The sequence below is a fragment of the Balaenoptera borealis genome (assembly GCF_965194805.1).
Source record: "Balaenoptera borealis genome assembly, chromosome: X".
NCBI classification, from domain to species: Eukaryota; Metazoa; Chordata; class Mammalia; order Artiodactyla; family Balaenopteridae; genus Balaenoptera; species Balaenoptera borealis.
In genome coordinates this window covers 73,749,407-73,771,109 of record NC_138881.1, presented here as the reverse complement: position 1 = coordinate 73,771,109, position 21,703 = coordinate 73,749,407, and the positions used below count along the sequence as shown (strand labels likewise).

Sequence of the window (21,703 nt, the reverse complement as noted above, 5' to 3'; positions counted from 1 at the left end):
CCATAAATGCTACCTGGTGTCACTAGAGCTGGCGGGTGCCAGGGTGAGCTGGGGCCTGGCTTCCTCAGAGCTCACTGGGAGCCTGGAATCACAGGAGCCACCAGGGTTCACAGGAGCAGCTTGGAGCCCCCAGAGCTCTCAGGTGCATGGGTGTGATGGGGGCCTGTGTTCCCAGGAGCCTGCTGGGAGCCATCCTATAGAAACCACCTGGAACTGTGAGAGGTGTCTGGGACCACTGGAGTAGGCAAGTGCTAGGGTGAACTGGAAGCCTAAATGTGTGGTAACCTGCTGGGAGCTCTGGAATGGAAGCTGCTTGAGATGCTGGAGTAGGCAGGTGCCAGAGTGAACTTGGGTCTGGCTTCACAGGAGCCCATCAGGAACTTTATACCAAAAGTGTCACTTGGGGCCACTGGAGCCAGTAAGCACCAGGGTGAGATGGTGGCCTGGGTTCCTGGGAGCCTTTGGGGAGCCTGGTGCCAAGGGATCTACGCGGAGCTGTTAGAGTTGACAAGTGAGGAAGTGAGCGGGGACCTTGGTTCCTGGGAGTCCTCCAGGAGTCCTGTCATGGAAGCTGCCTGAGACTGCTGGAGTAGGCAGGCACTGGGGTCAGCTGGGGTCTGGGTTCATGGGAGCCTGCTGGGAGCTTGACGCCAAGGATGGCATTTGGGGCTGCCAGAGCTGCCTGTGGTCACTGGAGCCAAAAGGTACCTGGGTGAGTGGGGGTCTGGGTTTTCAGGAGCCTGCAGGGAGCGACCTACAGCTGTGGGAATTGGCTTCGTGCCTGGGTGGGTTCTTTCTGGGGTTTGTGGTAAAGTTGGGTACTCATTTTACTCCCCTCTCATGGGGAAGGTGTCTTTCTCCACACTGAGCTGCCTTAGCTTAGGAGAGGGGTAATGAGGTAGTGTGAATCTGTCTTTCTTACACTCCTCAATGTGTCCTTTCTTATTTCTTATTTCTTATTTCTGTGGTTCACCCAGGTGCTGTGATTGCCTCACCTAGAGTATTTGCTCTTGTGAAGGTATTTTCGTGTTTTCAGACCTATTTTTAAATAAGACTAGTTGTTCTCTGATGGCCAGAACCTCTATGTGTTCCAATTCTATCAAGGTCTAGTTAATTATGATCCAGATATAGGATTATTTAACCACTCGTATAGATACTAAAGCTTATGGGATCAGGCTGTTTGTATGAGGGTCTCCATGACCTTAGATGAAATGTGAATTGGGAAAATTCAGCTGGCCTTTGTAGAAAAGAAGCCACCAAATACTGATTCTCCATTACTTGGAATATAATCTAAATTACACAGACCTGGATTTGGTAGAGATTTCATAAACTTAGCCCTAATTTATGTATATATCACTAGGGCCTAAGACACAGTAGATCCTTAATAAATATTTGTGATGCAGAGATATTATTTTCGAAGACTATTAATGTGTTTTTCTCCTTTTAATGTTTACTCATGTATGAGATTCCAGTATTTTGCTAGATATGCTCATTTCACCCATTGTTTGTGTATAATCTGAGTGTGTGTGTGTGTCTGTGTCTGTGTAAGGGAGGGGATTAGGATTACAACAGGAAGGCAAAAAAAGTGGATATCAATATTAAACTTTAAGCATGTCAAATAGGATTTTTTCCCTAGTCTGTAGTAGGCAATAATCTTGAAAAACAAGTATTGTCAAGAGAGGAAAAATATGCTATAGATTTTTAAAAGCGTTTCCTTTACATATGGAGAGGCAGGTTGATGAAATATGAAGTTTATGTGGTATCTTCCACAGACTAGAGAGGAGATACTCCTTCCATTATTCAGTTGGGGTTTAGTGTCTCTAGCAAGTGGTATATGATGTAAAAGAAGTCCATTACAAAGAGGAAAAGTAACTGAAAAACCTGCTCTCTTCCTCAGGTGACTGTGATAAGAGAAAAATGACATCTGAAAAAAATGTATGTTTTATGGTGTTTTTTCTTTTCCTGGAATAAGATCTTGAGGTGGGAATCTTGTTGGAGAGCTTAAGAGAAAATCTGAAATCAGAGGAGTTTTTGTTCTCTTTTCCATTTGGGACTATAGGAGGAGACTTCCTTTCAGTGTTCCCTCCATATCAAAACGTGGCCGCAACCACATCTGAGTCAAGTTGATGTATGGTAGAGTTAGACAGAGAGAGAAACTGAGTTTAGTGCCCCAGAGTCTCCTCTAAGGTCCTGTGTAGTATAGAAAGTATCTATAAGTTCCTTCATGCCCTATGGAAATACTGGGAAAGTAGCTGATGATGTTGTCTGGAGAGTCATCATAATATAGGTTGAGGGCTGCAGAGCAGGGGGACCCTGAGAGCAAGGTCATAGTGATTACAGAAAAATCAAGAACCAATATTTTCTTTCCAATCTGAGTATAATGTCTAAATGTATCAGCCCTTACACTTGTTGAAAGAGTATATAAATTAATAACTCCCTTTCTTATCTTTGTTAGCTTAAACCAAACTGATAGGTCATCTCCACTATGCTATGGTAGCAAAGGTCCTGCCCCTATAACTCCTTTTCCAAACTAGATTTGACTGAAGCAAGCACAGTTATGTTTCAGTACTCTGAGCCTCTGCAGCTCTCCATTCTGACTGCTCAACTCTGCTCAGATTTTGGCAGCCCAGCTAAGCCATAGTAGCCCAAGCACAATTTTTTTCCAGTTTTTTTTGACACATAGCAAATACATCACTGTATAAGTTTAAGGCCTACAGCATGATGGCTTGATTTACACATATTGTGAAACGATTATCACAATAGGCTCAGCTAACATCCATCATTTCATATAGATACAATAAAGGGAAAAGAAAGAAGAAAGGAAAAAGAAAAAAAATTTCTCCTTATGATGAGAACTCTTAGGATTTATTCTCTTAAAAACTTTCTTATGTATCATATAAAAAAGTGTTAACTATTATCTTTGTTGTACATTATATTCTTAGTACTTCTTTATCTTATAACTGGAAAGTTGTACCTTTTGACTACCTTCCTCCGATTTCCCTTTCCCCCACACTCTGCCTTTAGTAAGCAGGTCTGATCTCTTTTTCTATGAGTTTGGTTTCTCTTTCTCTCTCTCTCTCTCCCTCTCTCTCTCTCTCTCCCTCTCTCTCTCTCTCTCTCTCTCTCTCTTTTAGGTTCCACATATAAGTGAGATCATAAAGTATTTGTCTTTTTCTGACTTATTTCACTTAGCATAATGCCCTCTAGATCCATCCATGCTATTGAAATGGTAGGATTTCCTCATTTTTTATGGCAAAATAATATTCCATTGTATAGATAGATAGATGATAGATAGATAGATAGATAGATAGATAGATAGATAGATAGATAGAAAGATAGATATACCACAAGGTCTTTAACCATTCGTCTATCAATGGACACTCACTCTGTTTCCATGTCTTGACTATTGTAAATAATGCTGCTATGGACATGGGGATGCAGATATCTTTTCTTTCTTTTATTTTTATACATCTTTATTGGAGTATATTTGTTTGACAATGTTGTGTTAGTTTCTGCTGTATAACAAAGTGAATCAGCTATATATATACATATATCTCCATATCCTCTCCCTCTTGAGCCTCCTTCCTACCTACCTTATCCCACCCCTCTATGTTGTCGCAAAGCACCGAGCTGATCTCCTTGTGCTATGCTGCTGCTTCTCACTAGCTATCTATTTTACATTTGGTAGTGTATATATGTCGATGTTACTCTCACTTCATCCCAGTTTCCCCCTTCCTCCCCGTGTCCTCAAGTCCATTCTCTATGTCTTTGCCTTTATTCACACCCTGCCTCTAGGTTCATCAGTACCATTTTTAAAAAAAATTCCATATATATGTGCTAGCATATGGTATTTGTTTTTCTCTTTCTGACTTACTTCAATATGTATGACTGATTCGAGGTCCATCCACCTCACTACAAATAACTCAATTTCATTTCTTTTTATGGCTGAGTAATATTCCATTGTATATATGTGCCACATCTTCTTTATCCATTCATCTGTCGATGGACATTTAGGTTGCTTCCGTGTCCTGGCTATTGTAAATAGTGCTGCAATGAACATTGTGGTACATGTCTCTTTTTAAATTATGGTTTTCTCTGGGTATATGCCTAGTAGTGGGATTGCTGGGCCATATTTTTAGGTTTTTAAGGAACCTCCATACTGTTCTCCATAGTGGTTGTATCAATTTACATTCCCACCAACAGTACAGGAGGATTCCCTTTTCACCACACCCTCTCCAGCATATATTGTTTCTAGATTTTTTTATAATGGCCATTCTCACCGGTGTGAGGTGATACCTCACTGTAGTTTTGATTTGCATTTCTCTAATAATTAGTGATGTTGAGCATCTTTCCATGTGCCTCTTGGCCATCTGTATGTCTTCTTTGGTGAAATGTCTATTTAGGTCTCCAAAATATGCAAACAGCTCATGGAGCTCAATATCAAAAAACAAACAACCCAGTTAAAAATTGGGCAGCAGATATCTTTTCAAGTTAGTGTTTTCATTTCCTTTGAATATAATCCCAAAAGTGGTATTGCTGGATCATATGGTAGTTCTGCCTTTAATTTTTTGAGGAACTGCTAAACTGTTTTTCATAGTGGCTGTACCAATTTGCATTCCCACCAACAGTGCACAAGGGCTCCTTTTTCTCCACATCCAGCATTTGTATTTTTGATGATGGCCATTCTAATAGGCATGAGGTGATATCTCATTGTGGTTTTAATTTACATTCCCCCAATGACTAGTGATGTTGAGCATCTTTTCATGTACCTGTTGGCCTTTTATATACCTTCTTTGGAAATATGTCTATTCAGGTTCTTTGCCCATTTTTTAATTGAGTTGCTTGTTTTTTGCTACTGAGTTGTATGAGTTCTTTATATATTTTGGATATTACCCCCTTATTAGATATATGTATGGTTTGCAAATATTTTTTCCCCTTCCATAGGTTTTTTTCATTTTGTTGATGGTTTCTTTCACTGTACAGAAACTTTTAAGTTTGATGTAGTCCCACATGTTTATTTTTTTAATTTTTTTGCTTGCTGAGCATGATTTTCAAATGCAGCCCTGGGCAACATATACGTACCTCTCCTACTAGTCAATATCTGATCAAAATGAAGCAAGCCTAACTGGACCATCAAGAAGATGGTATTCTTTCTCTGTTTGCCTGACCAAGCATGACTCTGGACATGATTTCCCTATTGGTGCCATCTAGCTGTGACTGGAGCATTGGCAAGCTGAGCTGTGGTAGGTCCTTTGACCTTTCTTTTTCCCACTGGCTCACACTCCAATTTAACTTGACAGGCCAAGCTTTGCTCTGGAGATAAAAGTTTAAGTAACTCTACTTCTGCATTGGCTTAGATAAGGTATGAATTTAAAGATCCAACAGAACTCTCTGCGTGTGTGTTTATTATTTTTTACAGCATCTCTATGTTTCCATCTCTACCCCTAGAACTGAAGATGTCTATAACCCTTTATTTAGAATTAAAGACAATGGCAGGAATAAGAAACAAAGCAGGGGGATTTTATTTTTGTATTTAAATACATTAGCTACTGGAAAAATAAATATCAAAAGGTCAATTCAAGCTGCACTTGACATAATGTAAAGCCACACTTTATAAGCAGAGGAAATAGATTTTATTTAAATTCAGTTTGTCAAAGTACAAATATCTTTGTACAACCTATGTTGCTCTTTTTTTAAAACTAAAAAGGTAGTAGTACGTTTTATAAGCATCTCTGGATTTTATTTGTTGGTTTCACATACTACAATACAAAGCCCATTTAAAAGGACATATTGCAGAAATTCTAAAATCGTAATTTAATTGAAAAGTTACTTTCATAAAGAAGGTTTTTCAACATTTTATCTTAAATATTGGGTTGGCCAAAAAGTTCGTTTGGGTTTTTCCATAACATCTTATGGAAAAACCCAAACGAACTTTTTGGCCAACCCCCTCCCCCCCTTTTTTTAAATAATTGGACACGGAAGTGAGAATTTAAAGGTAAAATACTACCCAGCTAGTCTTTTTTGTTGTTTTTTAATTTAAAAATATTTGTAGTGCATATATCCTTAACATTCTCTACTGGATGAATATAAAATTGACAGAAAAGCATGTACTGGTACATAAAAGATAATTATAGAATTAACCACGGATGTTGAACATTTTGGTGTTTCCATGTGTTAATATTGTAGAACATCGCGATTTTACTGCTGTTGAAAAATTGCTTTGTTTTTGAAAACTGGTTTAACTTAATTGCAGGTGTTTTAAGAGTTCACAGAAATGTTTGAGGAGAATGTTACTGTCTATACAAGTGAGGCCCTGACACTCGAAAGCTGAGGTTACAATTTGTATCAATATGATAAATATTCACCATTTTATTGTATAGATTGTGTATATGGAATTACAATAATATTTTACTGGTAAAATAAATGTTATCTAACAAGACAACATGTTAAGGAATACCAAATCTATATGTGTGCTTTGGAAAATGGTACTGTAAAAGAGTAAGTCTGTGAAAATTTTAACCTACTGTGATCAGCATAACAAATTATGTCAATGAGCTTTTTTTTTTTTTAAAATCTCACCACAGTAAAAGCTTTCTTCTTGGTAAATGCGAAGTATTACTTAGCTATTTGGGATATTGTTCAGATAAAAGAATGATGTCTTACTGAAAATCAAACCTTATAATTTAAGCTTTAGATGTTCTCTTTTATATTAGTTACATTCCAAATGATAGGGTACCTATTTTTTTTTTTTGAAATAGAAAATGTTTTTAACTTATTAGACTCAAAATTACCAATGCTTTTATAACCTTTTATACTTTGGTCACTATCAATTTCCCTTAAACATTTTAACATTTTAAAGTAACGAGGCTAAACCTAGACTATTGGATTTTCATTTATATTATTAGCTGCAACAACATATACACTAAACACTTATATGTAATTAATGTTTGAAAACTTGCTTTGGCTTCACAAATGAGAGCATTTATAACTACATATTAAAATGACACAATAATTTTCATGTTTGATTACTAATTGAAGGAAAGAACATATATCTTCTTCCTCTCCTCTTCCTACTCCACTTCTTGAAATTATCCAGTTTCCTTCCTTTTGATAAAGATAGCTTTATGGTAGCTTCACCACCACAACACATGCACCAGCTCTTCCAATGTTAACAGGAACTTCCTAACACAGAAAACAAAAACAAGGAAAGAAATGCTGTTTGAATGAACTCTGCCTTTAGCATAATATATTGGAGTTGAAAAAGTCCTTAGCTATTCTGGCCCAACCTTCATCTTGTATAAAGATATGGGAAAATGCAGCCCAGATAATAGTCCAATGTGGAACGAGCATAGTCTTTAAAATGAAGTAGGCCTGAGTTTGAAGAACAGGTGATCTTGGGTAAATTTCACCTCTCTGATAATTTTCTCACTTTAAAAATTACAGCTAATAATACTCATTCTTCAAGGTTTTTGTTAGGGTTAAGGAAGATAATGAATGAAAATAATTAGGCATATAGTAGTTATAATCTCATTATCTATTAGTTCTCTTTCACCATTTTCAAGGTCACACAATGAAACAGTGAAATGCCTGGAATAGAATCTAGGTCTCTTAGCTACTGGTCTATAATTTTCTGAAAAGTAAATTACAAACATTTTGATTATTGTATTTGATCTACATCCTTGTTTGCTAAATGTTTTCCTCCATTTCTAGCTTGTCCTAACCATTGTAAAGAGCTACCTACATAGCAGAACTTGAATATTTCTGAGGGTCTTCATGAATCATATTGTTGGAGGAAAGAGCTAGAAACCCATTATCAGGTGTCAGTATATTAACACATAACTTATTTAGAACAGTAACCAGCTTACTAAGTAGAAAACAGAGCACCATGAAGTTAGTATAAGGGAAGGTGACGTTTGATACCAAATACAAGGTTTGCTTGTTTGTGGAAATGGTGAAGAGTTAATCATACTTCATATTTTATTAATCCGTCATTTAATCAACAAAACACCATTAGATATTTTGGAATAAGTATAGAGCTATCACTGCCAAAGCTGTCAGAAGCATCAAGTTTCCTTTAGCACCCCCAAGATGTCCTTTCAGTGCCCCTTCTTGTACTTTCCTTAAAATTTCTTCTGTTAGCTGACCAGCACTCTTGAGGGAGTTAAATTCCAATCTCTTACTGTGCACCAAGTCCCTTGAATGACTGATCAGTAGTTAGGAGTGTTGTAATTTGTAGAACCTCTATAAGGAGGGGACTGAAGGATTTTCCTCCTGGGCACCAGCCAATAAGAAGGGGCAGACATTTGTGGGTGAGGACATTATTCTTTGCTCCTCAAGTCATAATACATACACAGAAAGTTGGTCAGAGAGTAAAGCTCTTGGATTATTGAATCTGATTCACTTTTCTATAAAAGGAATGAGTCCATCAAGTTAAGAGAATGTCTTGTCATCACTTTATATAAGTACTGATGGATCCTGCTAATGATCAAACAGCTCAGTTAATAATTCTCTATAGGTAAATAAAGCACATGCTATAAATTTCATTAAAAGAATTTGATTCAGCCCTAGAGAGGAAGAGAATGGGATTAATTCCAAACACATATATTAATTTTTAAATTAAAACCTGAAATATATCAATTTGAATACTTTAAATGAGAGTACCTCTTTCCATTCATCTTTCTGTGCATCATATGACTCAACAGTGTTCAAATAAGTATGTCCATCATATCCTCCAACCACATAGAGTTTGTCTCCAAGGGAACATACAGCAACAGCATCTCGAGGAACACTCAGAGGTGCCACAGTTGACCATGAATCATTTTTTGGATCATACCTTAAGAGGTTTAGGAAGACAATTGAGAAGAAAGTTCAATAGTGTTAAAATTAAAAATAATAGACATTAATAAAATGTACTCTTATCTAATATAAGAAATTTAAAATACCTTATACATACCAAGTGTAATCTGACTAATAAACGTTAAGGATAACTAAATGACAGAATTCTCTTCAGCCACCAGATGTCACTCAAAGCATAGTGAAAATGAATTTCCTTTTAAAAATACCACACATTTCTTTGATCAGTACTCAGATTCTCTATGAGGAAATTTCACATATTGGCATCTTAACATTATGTGGAAAATGCCCCCTCTGTCATTTAGTATGCTAGCTGGAATGGGTTTTTCTTATTCTTTGTTTATCCACGTTATATCTGAGATGCCTGATCTTGTTTATATGAGAGCTCACATGTTAAGTAATTCTGAATATAATTGCCTTTTTGTTTTATAAACTATAGTACCCTGGTTTTAATACTCTTTGTAGTTACGATGACCACATTTGTATTCTTTTTCCTCTATGAGAGTTCTTATTTATATTCACAGGACCCTGGGATTTTTTTCCATTTTAATTTGAAGTTAACTCCTTATCCCCAAACCCATTCTGTAAGCAAAATGAAAGAGAATTCAGTAAGCAATATTAATTAAAATCTTCTCCAGGAATTTTTTCCTAAAATTTGAAACCAATATAGAATACTAAGATCTAAAAGGGGTGAACAATAAGAAAAAACTTATATAATTATATGTGGAAATTATCTCTGATTTTATATTGGCCTATTTGTAAAGCCCAATGAAAAATATTTATTTTACAAAATTTCATTTATTACCATCTACTAATTTCCTTACATTTGTATTACTCATCTTATTTCTGTTTTTCTCTCTTTAATCATAATCTAAATTATCTGATCCCAGCTTCCATTTGAACTTGGTCTCACATCCAGTAATATTTTTAATAATATCTGAAATCAGCAATAATTAAGATATCCTCAATATCCACCATATATTGTTGGGTGTCACCTTAAATTCCGATGTTATATTAAAAAGCAGAACCAGAAAATCCACAGCTGTATGCTTTAGCTAATCTGAATCTTTAACACAATTGCTATTGTTAATTGATGCTGCACTCAGCTAACACAGTACACACATATATGAATGGTGAACCAGGACTTGCAGAAGGATTCCCTTATAGATTTGCATCCAAAACCCAAGATTTTTCTGCATGTGCATGATAATGAATGCTCAAAAACCTGGCTAATGTTAATATTATCTGGACACTGCTTTATTAACAAGAGAAGTTTGGGGAATGTAGAATCTTCTGAAGAAAAAAAAATGGCACCTTGGTTGTTATCTGTAAAGACACAGAGGATCAGTTATTAAAGAAAAAGTTAGCCACTACCTCACCTTCAAATTAAAACAGCACCCAATTTCTCCCCTTTTGTTTCTCTTTTGCTTTTCTATTTCTCCTTACTTTGGATATAAGTAAATATATTCTAGTGGAAATAAAAAGGAGACTGAAGTAAAGAGAATTAGTCATGGACTTATTCCTCCACTTAGAGTAATTACAGACAATTTGCTTGACTTCTTTGCCTCAATTTTCTCGTCAACATTATAGAAATAATAATCCCTGACCCAGCTAACACAAGTTTATGTATTTTAGAAACCTTTAAATTAAATGATTATCTTAATTAATTGGATGAGACTTCTAAGGTACTGAGTAGGCCATCAATGTTTTACCAGAAAATAGTGTCAGGAATATTGTCTAAGACATGGAAATGAGGATTATCTGATTCCACAGAGTGTGCATCTTTGATTGACTTTCTAACTGACAAGGCTATTTTACAACTCTATAGGTGTAGAAGTTAAGCTGTAGAAAACTGAGTTTTCTTGTGATTCCTATACATAACAATAAAATAAATTTTGCCTGATAGAGATAGAATTAATTTCTAACCCCGAATGATGACCCCCCCCAAATATTACATTTTATTCCCTATAGGTTATTAACTGCTTTTGCATCTATTAACAATTTTTTGCAGCATTCCTAATTGTTTTTATGTCTTTTCTTCAAAGATTCTTTGAAGCAATTTTAACATCTTATGGGTTACCTCATTTATTAATGAATCACACAAAATTCTTTGACACGTTACTATTATATTTGTATGAAAGTCATAATTTTCAAAAACTATACTTTAGCACTAGTTATTTTCTCAAGATCTTTACAAGGAAAATGCCAATAAGGGGATAATGTTAGTAATAACAATAATACTAATTACAAAAATAATACAAACAAAATAATAATATGTGCCAGGCAAGGCACTAAGTGCATTAACATTTATTATTTTATACCCTATGAGGTTGATACTAAAATTATTCCCATTTTTCTCATGAGGAAACAGATGATTAGAGATGTAAAGTAACTGGGTCAAGGTCACATAACTTGTAAATAACAGATCTGGGATTTGAACTTAGAGCTGTCTGACTCCAAGTCTAGTGGTTTTAACTAGTATACTATACATTTTTTGTTATGTATAAAGTGCTTTTTCCCATTAAAAATTAAAAATAGTATATTTGGAAATATAATTATATCATTAAATAAAGTTAAACATTTAATTATTAGGATACGTTTGTAAGCATTTAATTTTGTAGTCTGTATTATGAAATTTTCTATATCAAAAAAATATGAACTGAGTTTATATTTTCCTAGTTGTGTGTGTAAATGCCTATTTAAATTGGTATAGACACGTCAAGCTATTGTAAGGCTAATTTCATGGTGATCACTCTACAGTGCTAAAACGCAGCCCAATTCATTTCTCTTTCAGGTCTTAAGATAGAATTTCCCAGTTTCAGGGGTTCTTGATAAAGCCAGGAAAATGCTGGCATAATAATGGGAGAGAAGAAGGTGATTTAATTAAAATATTTTATGTATTCTAGATTTTTTTCTTATGAAATGTATTCTTTTTGGACCAAACCTAATTTCTTAATCCCATACATTTAGATACAAGGAACCAAGTAAATGCAACACAATTTACGCCACTAAGATACAATAAAAAGTCTCCAAAACTGAAATAGAAAAAAAGCATAGACTTCAGTATTCTAGAAAGAAAATCTCTTACTAATTTGAATTTATTATAAGAAAGTTACTATTATAAGAGCTGAGAGTATTACCTGTCTCTCTGTCTATATATTTATATGATTTAACTTTTAATTCAGATGAAATTTTTGTGAAGTCAGGTTTGATTTTCATAGTAACAAACCTTCATGACTTTTTATTTACTAGATATAATTTTTATAGTATTGCATTAGTTTGTATAAAATCCTTCTAGACAACTTTTAATTTTTCTGTAAAGAATGACATGAATTCTCCATATCAGTATCACTCTTTGACCACTGCTTCTCATGAATTTATCACTCCAATATAGTTTAGGCATTAATGGAAATTTGAGAAAGCATAATTATTTTTACATGGATTTGTTTGTACATTTGATCAAGTTTTCCCAAATATAATAATTCCTGATGCTGTCTGTTTAGCTTATAGGAGGTGATATAGTCTTCTCCACTCTCAACTCATATAAAGAGGTGGCTACAGTTATTCTTAGGTATAGAAATATGCATATTTTTACAAGCATAAGAATAGAATTCAATGCCTACATACCCTTTTTTAAAATGAAAGCTACACTTACCTTTTTTGAATACAAGTATCAGTTTTTTGAGAGTATGTATACATTCATTAGACAGGTGGGCCTAAACTTTTGTGAATTGTGTGTTGTCTGTAATTTTTTGTGGTCTATGGAGGGCATCAATAAATTATCTAAGCAATTTGAAATTTCAATAGAATCTATCCTTTTTCGACTTCTTACAGTGAACTTTAACAAGTATTGAGTCTATTGTATTCCTTTGGCCTTTCTAAAAGGGAAACATGATTCCCATCAGTTATACACACACAAGCACAGAGTAAATGCTTAAAAGTTTGTACACATGATGAAATTCTGTATCTATAAAAGTAGAAAATAGTGGCTTGATGTTTAATTCTATCAATAATACTGAGTGTAGAATAGTGAACTTTTAGTTTTATAATGAAATGGAAAGTCAAATATGACTGGTTTCCAAACTTTTAAAAACTCCAGTTATATGAAAAAAATCCTTTAGCCACTATTTGTCATTTAACAATAGAGGGGTTCAACTGCCACTTCTGTAGGGTGATAGGGATATACTAGATTTTCAAGATCTTTTCCATTTATAATTACATATAATTTCATTATTGTGCTTCTGGATATAAATAAAGGGCAGAGCAAATTCAGCTTTATCTTTTAAATATACAGGTAAGTCAAGGTGATTTTCATGTAGTTTTTATCTTGTTAATGCTGCATCAGTAGGGAGTGATGTCAGCAAGATGGTAGACTAGGAAGCTCTAGGATCTTATTCTGTCACAAAAATATTAAATAAACAAGTAGAGACTGGCAAAAATAACTTTGTAGGAGTTCTGGAAATCAGTCAAAGACCCACAGCAACCAAATGCCAGCTCAGTCAAGAAAAAGATGTAGGCAATTTTGTGAAATTTTTTACTTTCTCTGGCCCCACCCCCTCCTAGAAAGGCATGGCATGGATTGGAGAAAGTAGTGGCCCAGCCCCAGCTCCTTTCCTTGAACCAGAGAGAAAAGAGCAGAGCTAATATGCAGCAACACAACCTGTCTCAGTTGTTGCCAAAGGGATTATCTTCTGTGTTACCTAACTCAGAGCTCAGACAGTCAAAAGTGGGACAGCTCAGATTTCAGGCTAGGAAAAGCCATGGGAAGTACTGTACATGGTTCATGAAAGCTGTCGGGAGATTACAGATGCATAGAAAACTGGGACAAGAGATTATTGATACTACAAGAGATTACTGATTACTCCAGTAGAATAGCTAAGGCTCTGAAAGGCAGCAGGGCTGAGAATCTTAAGGAAGTTAAGGCATTTAAAAGCAGCCATGTATACAGAGAATCAACACAAACACACACACAAACACACACACACACACACAGGCCCAGGAAACAAACCCAGTAAAGGTCTGAGAAGACCTCAAGCCTTCAAGCTGGGCTTATCCCAAGCATAGGACATAATTAGTGTTTAAATAACGATAGTCTTCCTATGCATGGAGTCAATCTGCAAGGACTGGGAAAGGTATCTGTTATTTCAAATGGCCAGTTTTCAACAAAAGACCACAAAGCATACAAATAAACAAGAAAATGAATTTCACTCAAAAGAACAAAGTAAACCTCCAAAACCATCCCTGTAGAAACACAGGCATCTGTGTAACAAGAAAAAGACATTTAAGCAACTGTCTTATATATTCTCAAAGAGTGAAAAGAAGAACAGGCAAAGAACTAAAAGAAATCAGGAAAATGATAAATGAACAAAATTAGAAGATCAATAAAGGAAATAAATTATAAAGAAGAAAAAATAGAAATTCTGGTGCTGAAAAATGAAATGACTGAATTAAAAAACTCACTAGAATTTTCCACTGGAGACTGAAGCAGGCAGAAGAAAGAATAAGTGAACTTGAAGACAAGTTTTTTGAAATTATCAAGTCTGAGTGAAAAGAATGAAGAAAAGTCAACAGAGTCTAAGGGACCTCTGAGACAACATCAAGTGGGTCAATATATGCATTTTAGGGGAAAAAGAAGCAGAAGAAGAAGAAAAAGAAGAAGAAGAAGAGGAAGAAGAAGAAGAAGAAGAAGAAGAAGAAGAAGAAGAAGAAGAAGAAGAAGAAGAAGAAGAAGAAGAAGAAGAAGAAGAAGAAGAAGAAGAAGAAGGAGGAGGAGGAGGAGGAGGAGGAGGAGGAGGAGGAGGAGGAGGAGGAGGAGGAGGAGGAGGAGGAGGAGGAGGAGGAGAAGGAGAAGGAGAAGGAGAAGGAGAAGGAGAAGGAGAAGAAGAAGAAGAAGAAGGAGGAGGAGGAGGAGGAGGAGGAGGAGGAGGAGGAGGAGGAGAAGGAGAAGGAGAAGAAAGGGAGGAGGAGGAGGTGGGGGAAGAGTAAGAAGAAATAGTTCTACAGTAATAGTAGGAGAATTTGACTTCCCACTTTCAATAATGGATAAAATAAACCAGACAAACTATCAGTAAGTACATGAAAGATGAACAATATTATAGACCAATTGGACCTAACAAACATATATAAAAATTTCTACTCCCCCAAAACTCAGAAGACATATTTTTCACAAGTAAGCATGGGACATTATCTAGGATAGACCATATGTTAGGACATAAAACAAGTCTTAACAAATTTAAAAGGCTGAAAACATGCAAGGTATTTTCACAGTGGGATGAAACTAAAAATCAACAACAGAAGGAAAAGTGATATGTCCACACATATATGGAAATGAAAGTACCTACACTTAACCAATGAGTCAAAGAATATATTGTAAGGGAAATTAAAAAACATCTTGAGACAAGTGAAAATGAAAACATGGCTCATACAGTGTCTTCTGGAATGCAAAGAAAGCAATGATGTGATATGGGGAATCAATAACTGTAAAGGCTTACATTTAAAAGGAAGAAAAATTGCAAGTCAAAAACCTAACTTTACACCTTAAGAAACTAGAAAAAGAAGAGTAACTAAACCCAAAGCTAGCATAAGGTAGGAAATAATAGAGATTAGATCATAGATAAATAATATAGAGAATAACAAAACAATAGAGAAAATCAATGAAATTAAGAGTTGGTTCTGCAAAACATCAAAATTGATAAACCTTTAGCTAGATTGAGTATGAGAAAAAGACAAAACTCATATAAAATCAAACGAAAGAGGCAGCAATTAGTACTGATTTTACAGAAAGAAAGGATTATAAAAGTACTATCAAGAATTGTTCACTAACAATTTGATTAACTGTCATGAAATGGACAAATTTCTAGAAACACACAACCTATCAAGATTGAACCAATAGAAAATTTCTATTTTCAAGATGAAATAGAAAATCTGAATAGACCTCTAATGGTAAGGAGATCAAAAGTCTCCCAACAAAGTACAGTTCATCCTCAAACAACGTGAGTGTTAGGGGCACCAACTCCCTGTACAGTCAAAAATTCGTGTATAGCTTTACAGTCATCCCTCCATATCCAACGTCCCACATTTTTGGATTTAACTAACTAAGGATTGTATAGTACTGTAGTATGTATTTATTGAAAAAAACTCCACATCTAAGTAGACCTGTGCAGTTCAAACCCCTGATGTTCAAGGGTCAACTGTATTCAAAAATCTCCCAAAAAATAAAAGCCTAGGGTCAGATGGCTTTACTGGTGAATTTTACTTTAGATTTAGGAAAGAATTAACACCAATTCTTCTCAAAATCTTCAAAAAAATTGGAGAAGAAGTAACACACTCATTCTATAAGGTCAGCATTGCACTGATACCAAAGCCAGACACTATAAGAAAACTACATACCAATATTCCTAATAAATACTGATGCAAAAATTTTCAACATAAGACTAGCAAATTGAATTCACCGGCATTATTAATATGATTATTCATATGGAATGCAACAATGGGTTATCATACGAAAATCAATCCATGCAACACACCACACTGACAGAATGAAGGGGGAAAAAACACATGATTATCTCAACCGATGCAGAAAAAGTATGTGACAAAATTCATCACCCTTTAATGATAAAAACCCTACCCATAGCAGGAATAGAATAAAACCAACTCAACATAATAATGGCCATACGTGGAAAACCCAGATCTATCATATTCAATGGGGAAAGACTGAAGGTTTTCTCTCTAAGATCAAAAACAAGACAATAATGAGATTTTTCATTACTTCTATTCAACATAATACTGAACTACTAGTTAGAGTTGGAAGAGAAATAAAATGCATCCACACTGGAAAGGAAGAAATTAAAGAAGACACCAATAAGTGGAACGATACCTCGTGTTCCTGGATTAGAAGACTCAATGTTGTTAAGATGTGAATATCACCCAAGTGATCTACAGATTCAATGCAACATCTATCAAAACCCCAACAACATTTTTTGCAGGAATAGAAATATCCATTATAAACCCATATGGAATCTCAGGTACCCAGAATAGCCAAAATCATTTTGAGAAAAGATGAACAAAGATTGAAATCTCACACTTCTTGATTTCAAAACTTACTAGAAAGCTACAGTAATAAAGAGTGTGGTACTGGCATGACAACAGATGTAATTACCAATGAAATAGAATACAGAGCCCAGGAATAAACCCTCACATACATGGTCAAATAATTTTTGACATTGGGGCCAAGATGATTCAATGGGGAAAGGACTGTTGTTTCAACTGCTTCAAATGCTGATGGGAAAACAGGATATCCACATATAAAATAATGAAGTTGGATCGTTACCCTACTCCATATATAAAAAATTTACTCAAACAGATCAAAGGCCTGAACATAAGTCCTAAAACAGTAAAACTCTTATACAAATACATAGGGGAAATTATTTATAACATTGGATTTGGCAATGATCTTTTGGATATGACTCTAAAAGTACAAAGTATGAAAAAAAATAGATAAATAGGATTTAATATAAAAAATTTGCACATCAAAGGGTGTTATTATCAGAATGAAAAAGCAACCGATGGAATGAAAGAAAAAATTTGCAAATCACATATCCGACAAGGGGTTAATGTAGAGAATATATGAAGAATTCCTATAATTCAACAGCAAAAAGAAAAACAACTTGATGAAAAGATGGGCAAAGGACTGGAATATACCTTTCTATAAAGAAGATATACAAATGGCCAATAGCACCTGTTAAGATGTGCAACATACCTAATCATTAGAGAAACTCAAATCACAACCACAAAAAGGTACCACTTCAAATCCATTGGGATAACCATGAAAAACAAAAGAAAACAATGTTGGTGAAGATGTACAGAAATCGGAATCCTTCTGCTTTGTTGGTGGGAATAGAAAATGGTGCAGCTGCAATGGAAAACGGTATGGTGGTCCTGCAAACATTTAAAAATAGGGAGGACCTTCAAGATGGCAGAGGAGTAAGACGTAAAGATCACCTTCCTCTCCACAAATACATCAAAAATACACCTACATGTGGAACAACTCCTACAGAACACCTATTGAGCACTGGCAGAAGGCCACAGACTTCACAAAGGGCAAGAAACTCCCCACATACATGGGTAGGGCAAAAGAAAAAAAGAAAATAACAGAGACAAAAGAATAGGGACAGGACATGCACCTATGAGAGGGAGCAGGGAGGGAGGAAATGTTTCCACACACTAGGAAGCCCCTTCACTGGTGGAAATGGGGGGTGGGCGGGGTGGGGGAAGCATCGGAGCCACAGAGGAGAGCACAGCAAAAGGGGTGCAGAGGGCAAAGCAGAGAGATTCCCGCACAGAGGATCAATGCTGACCAGCACTCACCAGCCTGAGAGGCTTGTCTGCTCACCTGCTGGGCGGGTGGGGGCTGGGAGCTGAGACTCGGGATTCGGAGGTCAGATCCCAGGAAGATGACTGGGGTTTGCTGCGTGAACACAGCCTGAAGGGGGCTAGTGCGCCACAGCTAGCTGGGAAGGAGTCCGGGAAAAAGTCTGGAAATGCCTAAGATTCAGGAGACTATTTTTCTGGGGTGCACGAAGAGAGGAGATTCAGAACACTGCCTAAACAAGTTTCAGAGACAGGCGCGAGCCACGGCTATCAGCGTGGACAGCAGAGACAGGCATGAAACTCTAAGGCTGCTGCTGCAGCCAACAAGAAGCCAGTGTGCAAGCATAGGTCACTATCCACACTTCCCCTCCCAGGAGCCTGTGCAGCCCACCACTGCCAAAATCCCGTGATCCAGGGACAACTTCCCTGGGAGAACACACGGCATGCCCCAGTCTGTTGCAATATCACGCTGGCCTCTGCCACTGCAGGCTCACACTGCATTCCATACCCCTCACTCCCCCTGCCTGAGTGAGTCAGAGTCCCCTAATCAGCTGCTCCCTTTAACTCGCTCCTGTCTGCATGAAAAACAGATGCCCGAGGGTGACTTACATGCAGAGGCGGGGCCAAATCCAAAGCTGAACACCAGCAGCTGTGCAAACAAAGAAGTGAAAGGGAAATTTCTCTGTGCAGCCTCAGGAGTAGTGGATTATATCTCCACAATCAAATTGATGTACCCTGCATCTGTGGAATACCTGAATAGACAATGAATCATCCCAAAATTGAGGCAGTGGACTTTGGGAGTAACTGTTGACTTTGGGTTTGCTGTATGCGACTGAATAGTTTCTGATTTCATGTTTACATTGGTATAGATTTTAGTGCTTGTAATCATTGGTGGATTTGTTGATTGCTTTGGTTGCTCTCTTATATTTTTTTATTAAACTGTTTTTACTATTTTTATTTTAATAATTTTTTAAATTTTTTATTTTAATAACTTTATTTTATTTTTTTCTTTCTTTCTTTTTTTTCTACATGTTCTTCTGAGCCGTGTGGCTGACAGGGTCTTGGTGCTCTGGCCAGGTGTCAGGCCTGAGAGTCTGAGGTGAGAGAGCCGAGTTCAGGACATTGGTCCACCAGAAACCTCTTGACTGCATGTAATATCAAATGGTGAAAGCTCTCCCAGAGATCTCCATCTCAACGCTAAGATCCAGCTCCAGTCAACGACCAGCAAGCTCCAGTGCTAGACACACCATGCCAAACAACTAGCAAGACAGGAACACAGCACAACCCATTTGCAGACAGTCTGCCTAAAATCATACTAAGTTCACAGATACCACAAAACACACCACCAGACGCAGCCCTGCCCACCAGAAAGCCAAGATCCAGGCCCACCACCAGAACACAAGCACCACTCCCTACCACCAGGAAGCCAACACAAGCCACAGAACCAACCTTACCCATAGGGGGCAGACACCAAAAACAATGGGAACTATGAACCTGCAGCCAGAAAAAAGGAGACCCCAAACACAGTAAGTTAAGCAAAATAGGAAGACAGAGAAATACGCAGCAGATGAATGAGCAAGGTAAACACCCACCAGACCAAACAAATGAAGAAGAAATAGGCAGTCTACCTGAAAAAGAATTCAGAGTAATGATAGTAAAGATGATGCAAAATCTTGGAAATAGAATGGAGAAAACACAAGAAACATTTAACAAGGACCTAGAAGAACTAAAGAGCAAACAAACAATGATGAACCACACAATAAATGAAATTAAAAATTCTCTAGAAGGAGAATAACTGAGGCAGAAGAACGGATAAGTGACTGGAAGTTAAGAGAGTGAAAATAACTATCATAGAGCAGAATAAAGAAAAAAGAATGAAAAGAATTGAGGACAGTCTCAGAGACTGCTGGGACAATATTAAACACACCAATATTCAAATTATAGGGGTCCCAGAAGAAGAAGAGACAAAGAAAGGGAATGAAAAAATATTTGAAGAGATTATAGTTGAAAACTTCCCTAATATGGGAAAGGAAATAGTCAATAAAGTCCAGGAAGGGTAGAGAGACCCATACAGGATAAATCCAAGGAGAAACACACCAAGACACATATTAATCAAACTATCAAAAATTAAATACAAAGAAAAAATATTAAAAGCAGCAAGGGAAAAGCAACAAATAACATACAAGGGAATCCCCATAAGGTTAACAGCTGAACATTCACCAGAAACACTGCAAGCCAGAAAGCAGGGGCAGGATATATTCAAAGTGATGAAAGGGAAAAACCTACAACCAAGATTTCTCTACCCAGCAAGGATCTCATTCAGATTTGACAGAAAGTTAAAACCTTTACAGACAAGCAAAAGTTAAGAGAATTCAGCACCACCAAACCAGCTTTACAACAAATGCTAAAGGAACTTCTGTAAGTGGGAAACACAAAAGAAGGAAAAGACCTACAATAACAAACCCAAAACAATTAAGAAAATGGTAATAGGAACATACATATCGATAATTACCTTAAATATAAATGGATTAAATACTCACACTAAAAGACAGACTGGCTAAATAGATACAAAAACCAGACCTGTATATATGCTGTCTAAAAGGGACCCACTTCAGACCTAGGGACACATACAGACTGAAACTGAGGGGATGGAAAAAGTTATTCCATGCAAATGGAAAGCAAAAAAAGCTGGAGTAGCAATTCTTCTATCAGACAAAATAGACTTTAAAATAAAGACTGCTACAAGAGCCAAAGAAGGACACTATATAATGATCAAGGGATCAATCCAAGAAGAAGGTATAACAATTGTATATATTTATGCCCCAAACATAGGAACACCTCAATACATAAGGCCAAAGTTAATAGCCATAAAAGGGGAAATCAACAGTAACACAATTATAGTACAGGATTTTAACACCCCACTTGCACCAATGGACAGATCATACAAAATGGAAATAAATAAGGAAACACTTTAAATGACACATTAAACAAGATGGACTTAATTGATATTTATAGGACATTCCATACAAAAACAACAGAATACACTTTCTTCTCAAGTGCTCATGAAACATTCCCCAGGATAGATCATATCTTGAGTCACAAATTAAGCCTTGGTAAATTTAAGAAAATTTAAATCGTATCAGGTATCTTTTCTGACCACAATGCTATGAGACTAGATATCAATTACAGGAAAAATACTGTAAAAAATTCAAACACATGGAGACTAAACAATACACTGCTAAATAACCAAGAGATCAGTGAAGAAATCAAAGAAGAAATCAAAAACTACCTAGAAACAAATGACAATGAAAACACGATGACCCCAAACCTACGGGACGCAGCAAAAGCAGTTCTAAGAGGGAAGTTTATCGCAATAAAATCCTACCTTAAGAAACAAAAAAATCTCAAAAAAAACCCCTAACCTTACACCTAAAGCAATTAGAGAAAGAAGAAAAAAGAAAATCCAAAGTTAGCAGAAGGA

At 36.3% G+C, this 21,703-nt stretch overlaps 1 protein-coding gene and 1 pseudogene across 5 annotated transcripts in view; one reads left to right on the top strand and one right to left on the bottom strand.

Annotated features, from left to right (window-relative positions):
- The window catches only part of LOC309620545 (DNA (cytosine-5)-methyltransferase 3A pseudogene), a 396,604-nt pseudogene that overhangs the window by 110,938 nt on the left and 263,963 nt on the right, over positions 1-21,703 (top strand). The gene's annotated exons all lie outside the window — the stretch shown is intronic.
- Positions 629-21,703, bottom strand: part of KLHL4 (kelch like family member 4) — a 122,462-nt gene continuing 101,387 nt past the window's right edge. For 3 of the 4 annotated variants that reach the window (XM_082377167.1, XM_082377169.1, XM_082377168.1), the window contains 2 exons: positions 8,662-8,833; positions 629-7,182 (listed from right to left, as the gene is read on the bottom strand). In XM_082377167.1, coding sequence (XP_082233293.1) covers positions 7,123-7,182; positions 8,662-8,833 — 232 coding nt within the window. In that variant the 3' untranslated portion in view covers positions 629-7,122. The remainder of the gene's footprint in view (positions 7,183-8,661; positions 8,834-21,703) is intronic. The other variant, XM_082377170.1, reaches the window with a different exon arrangement.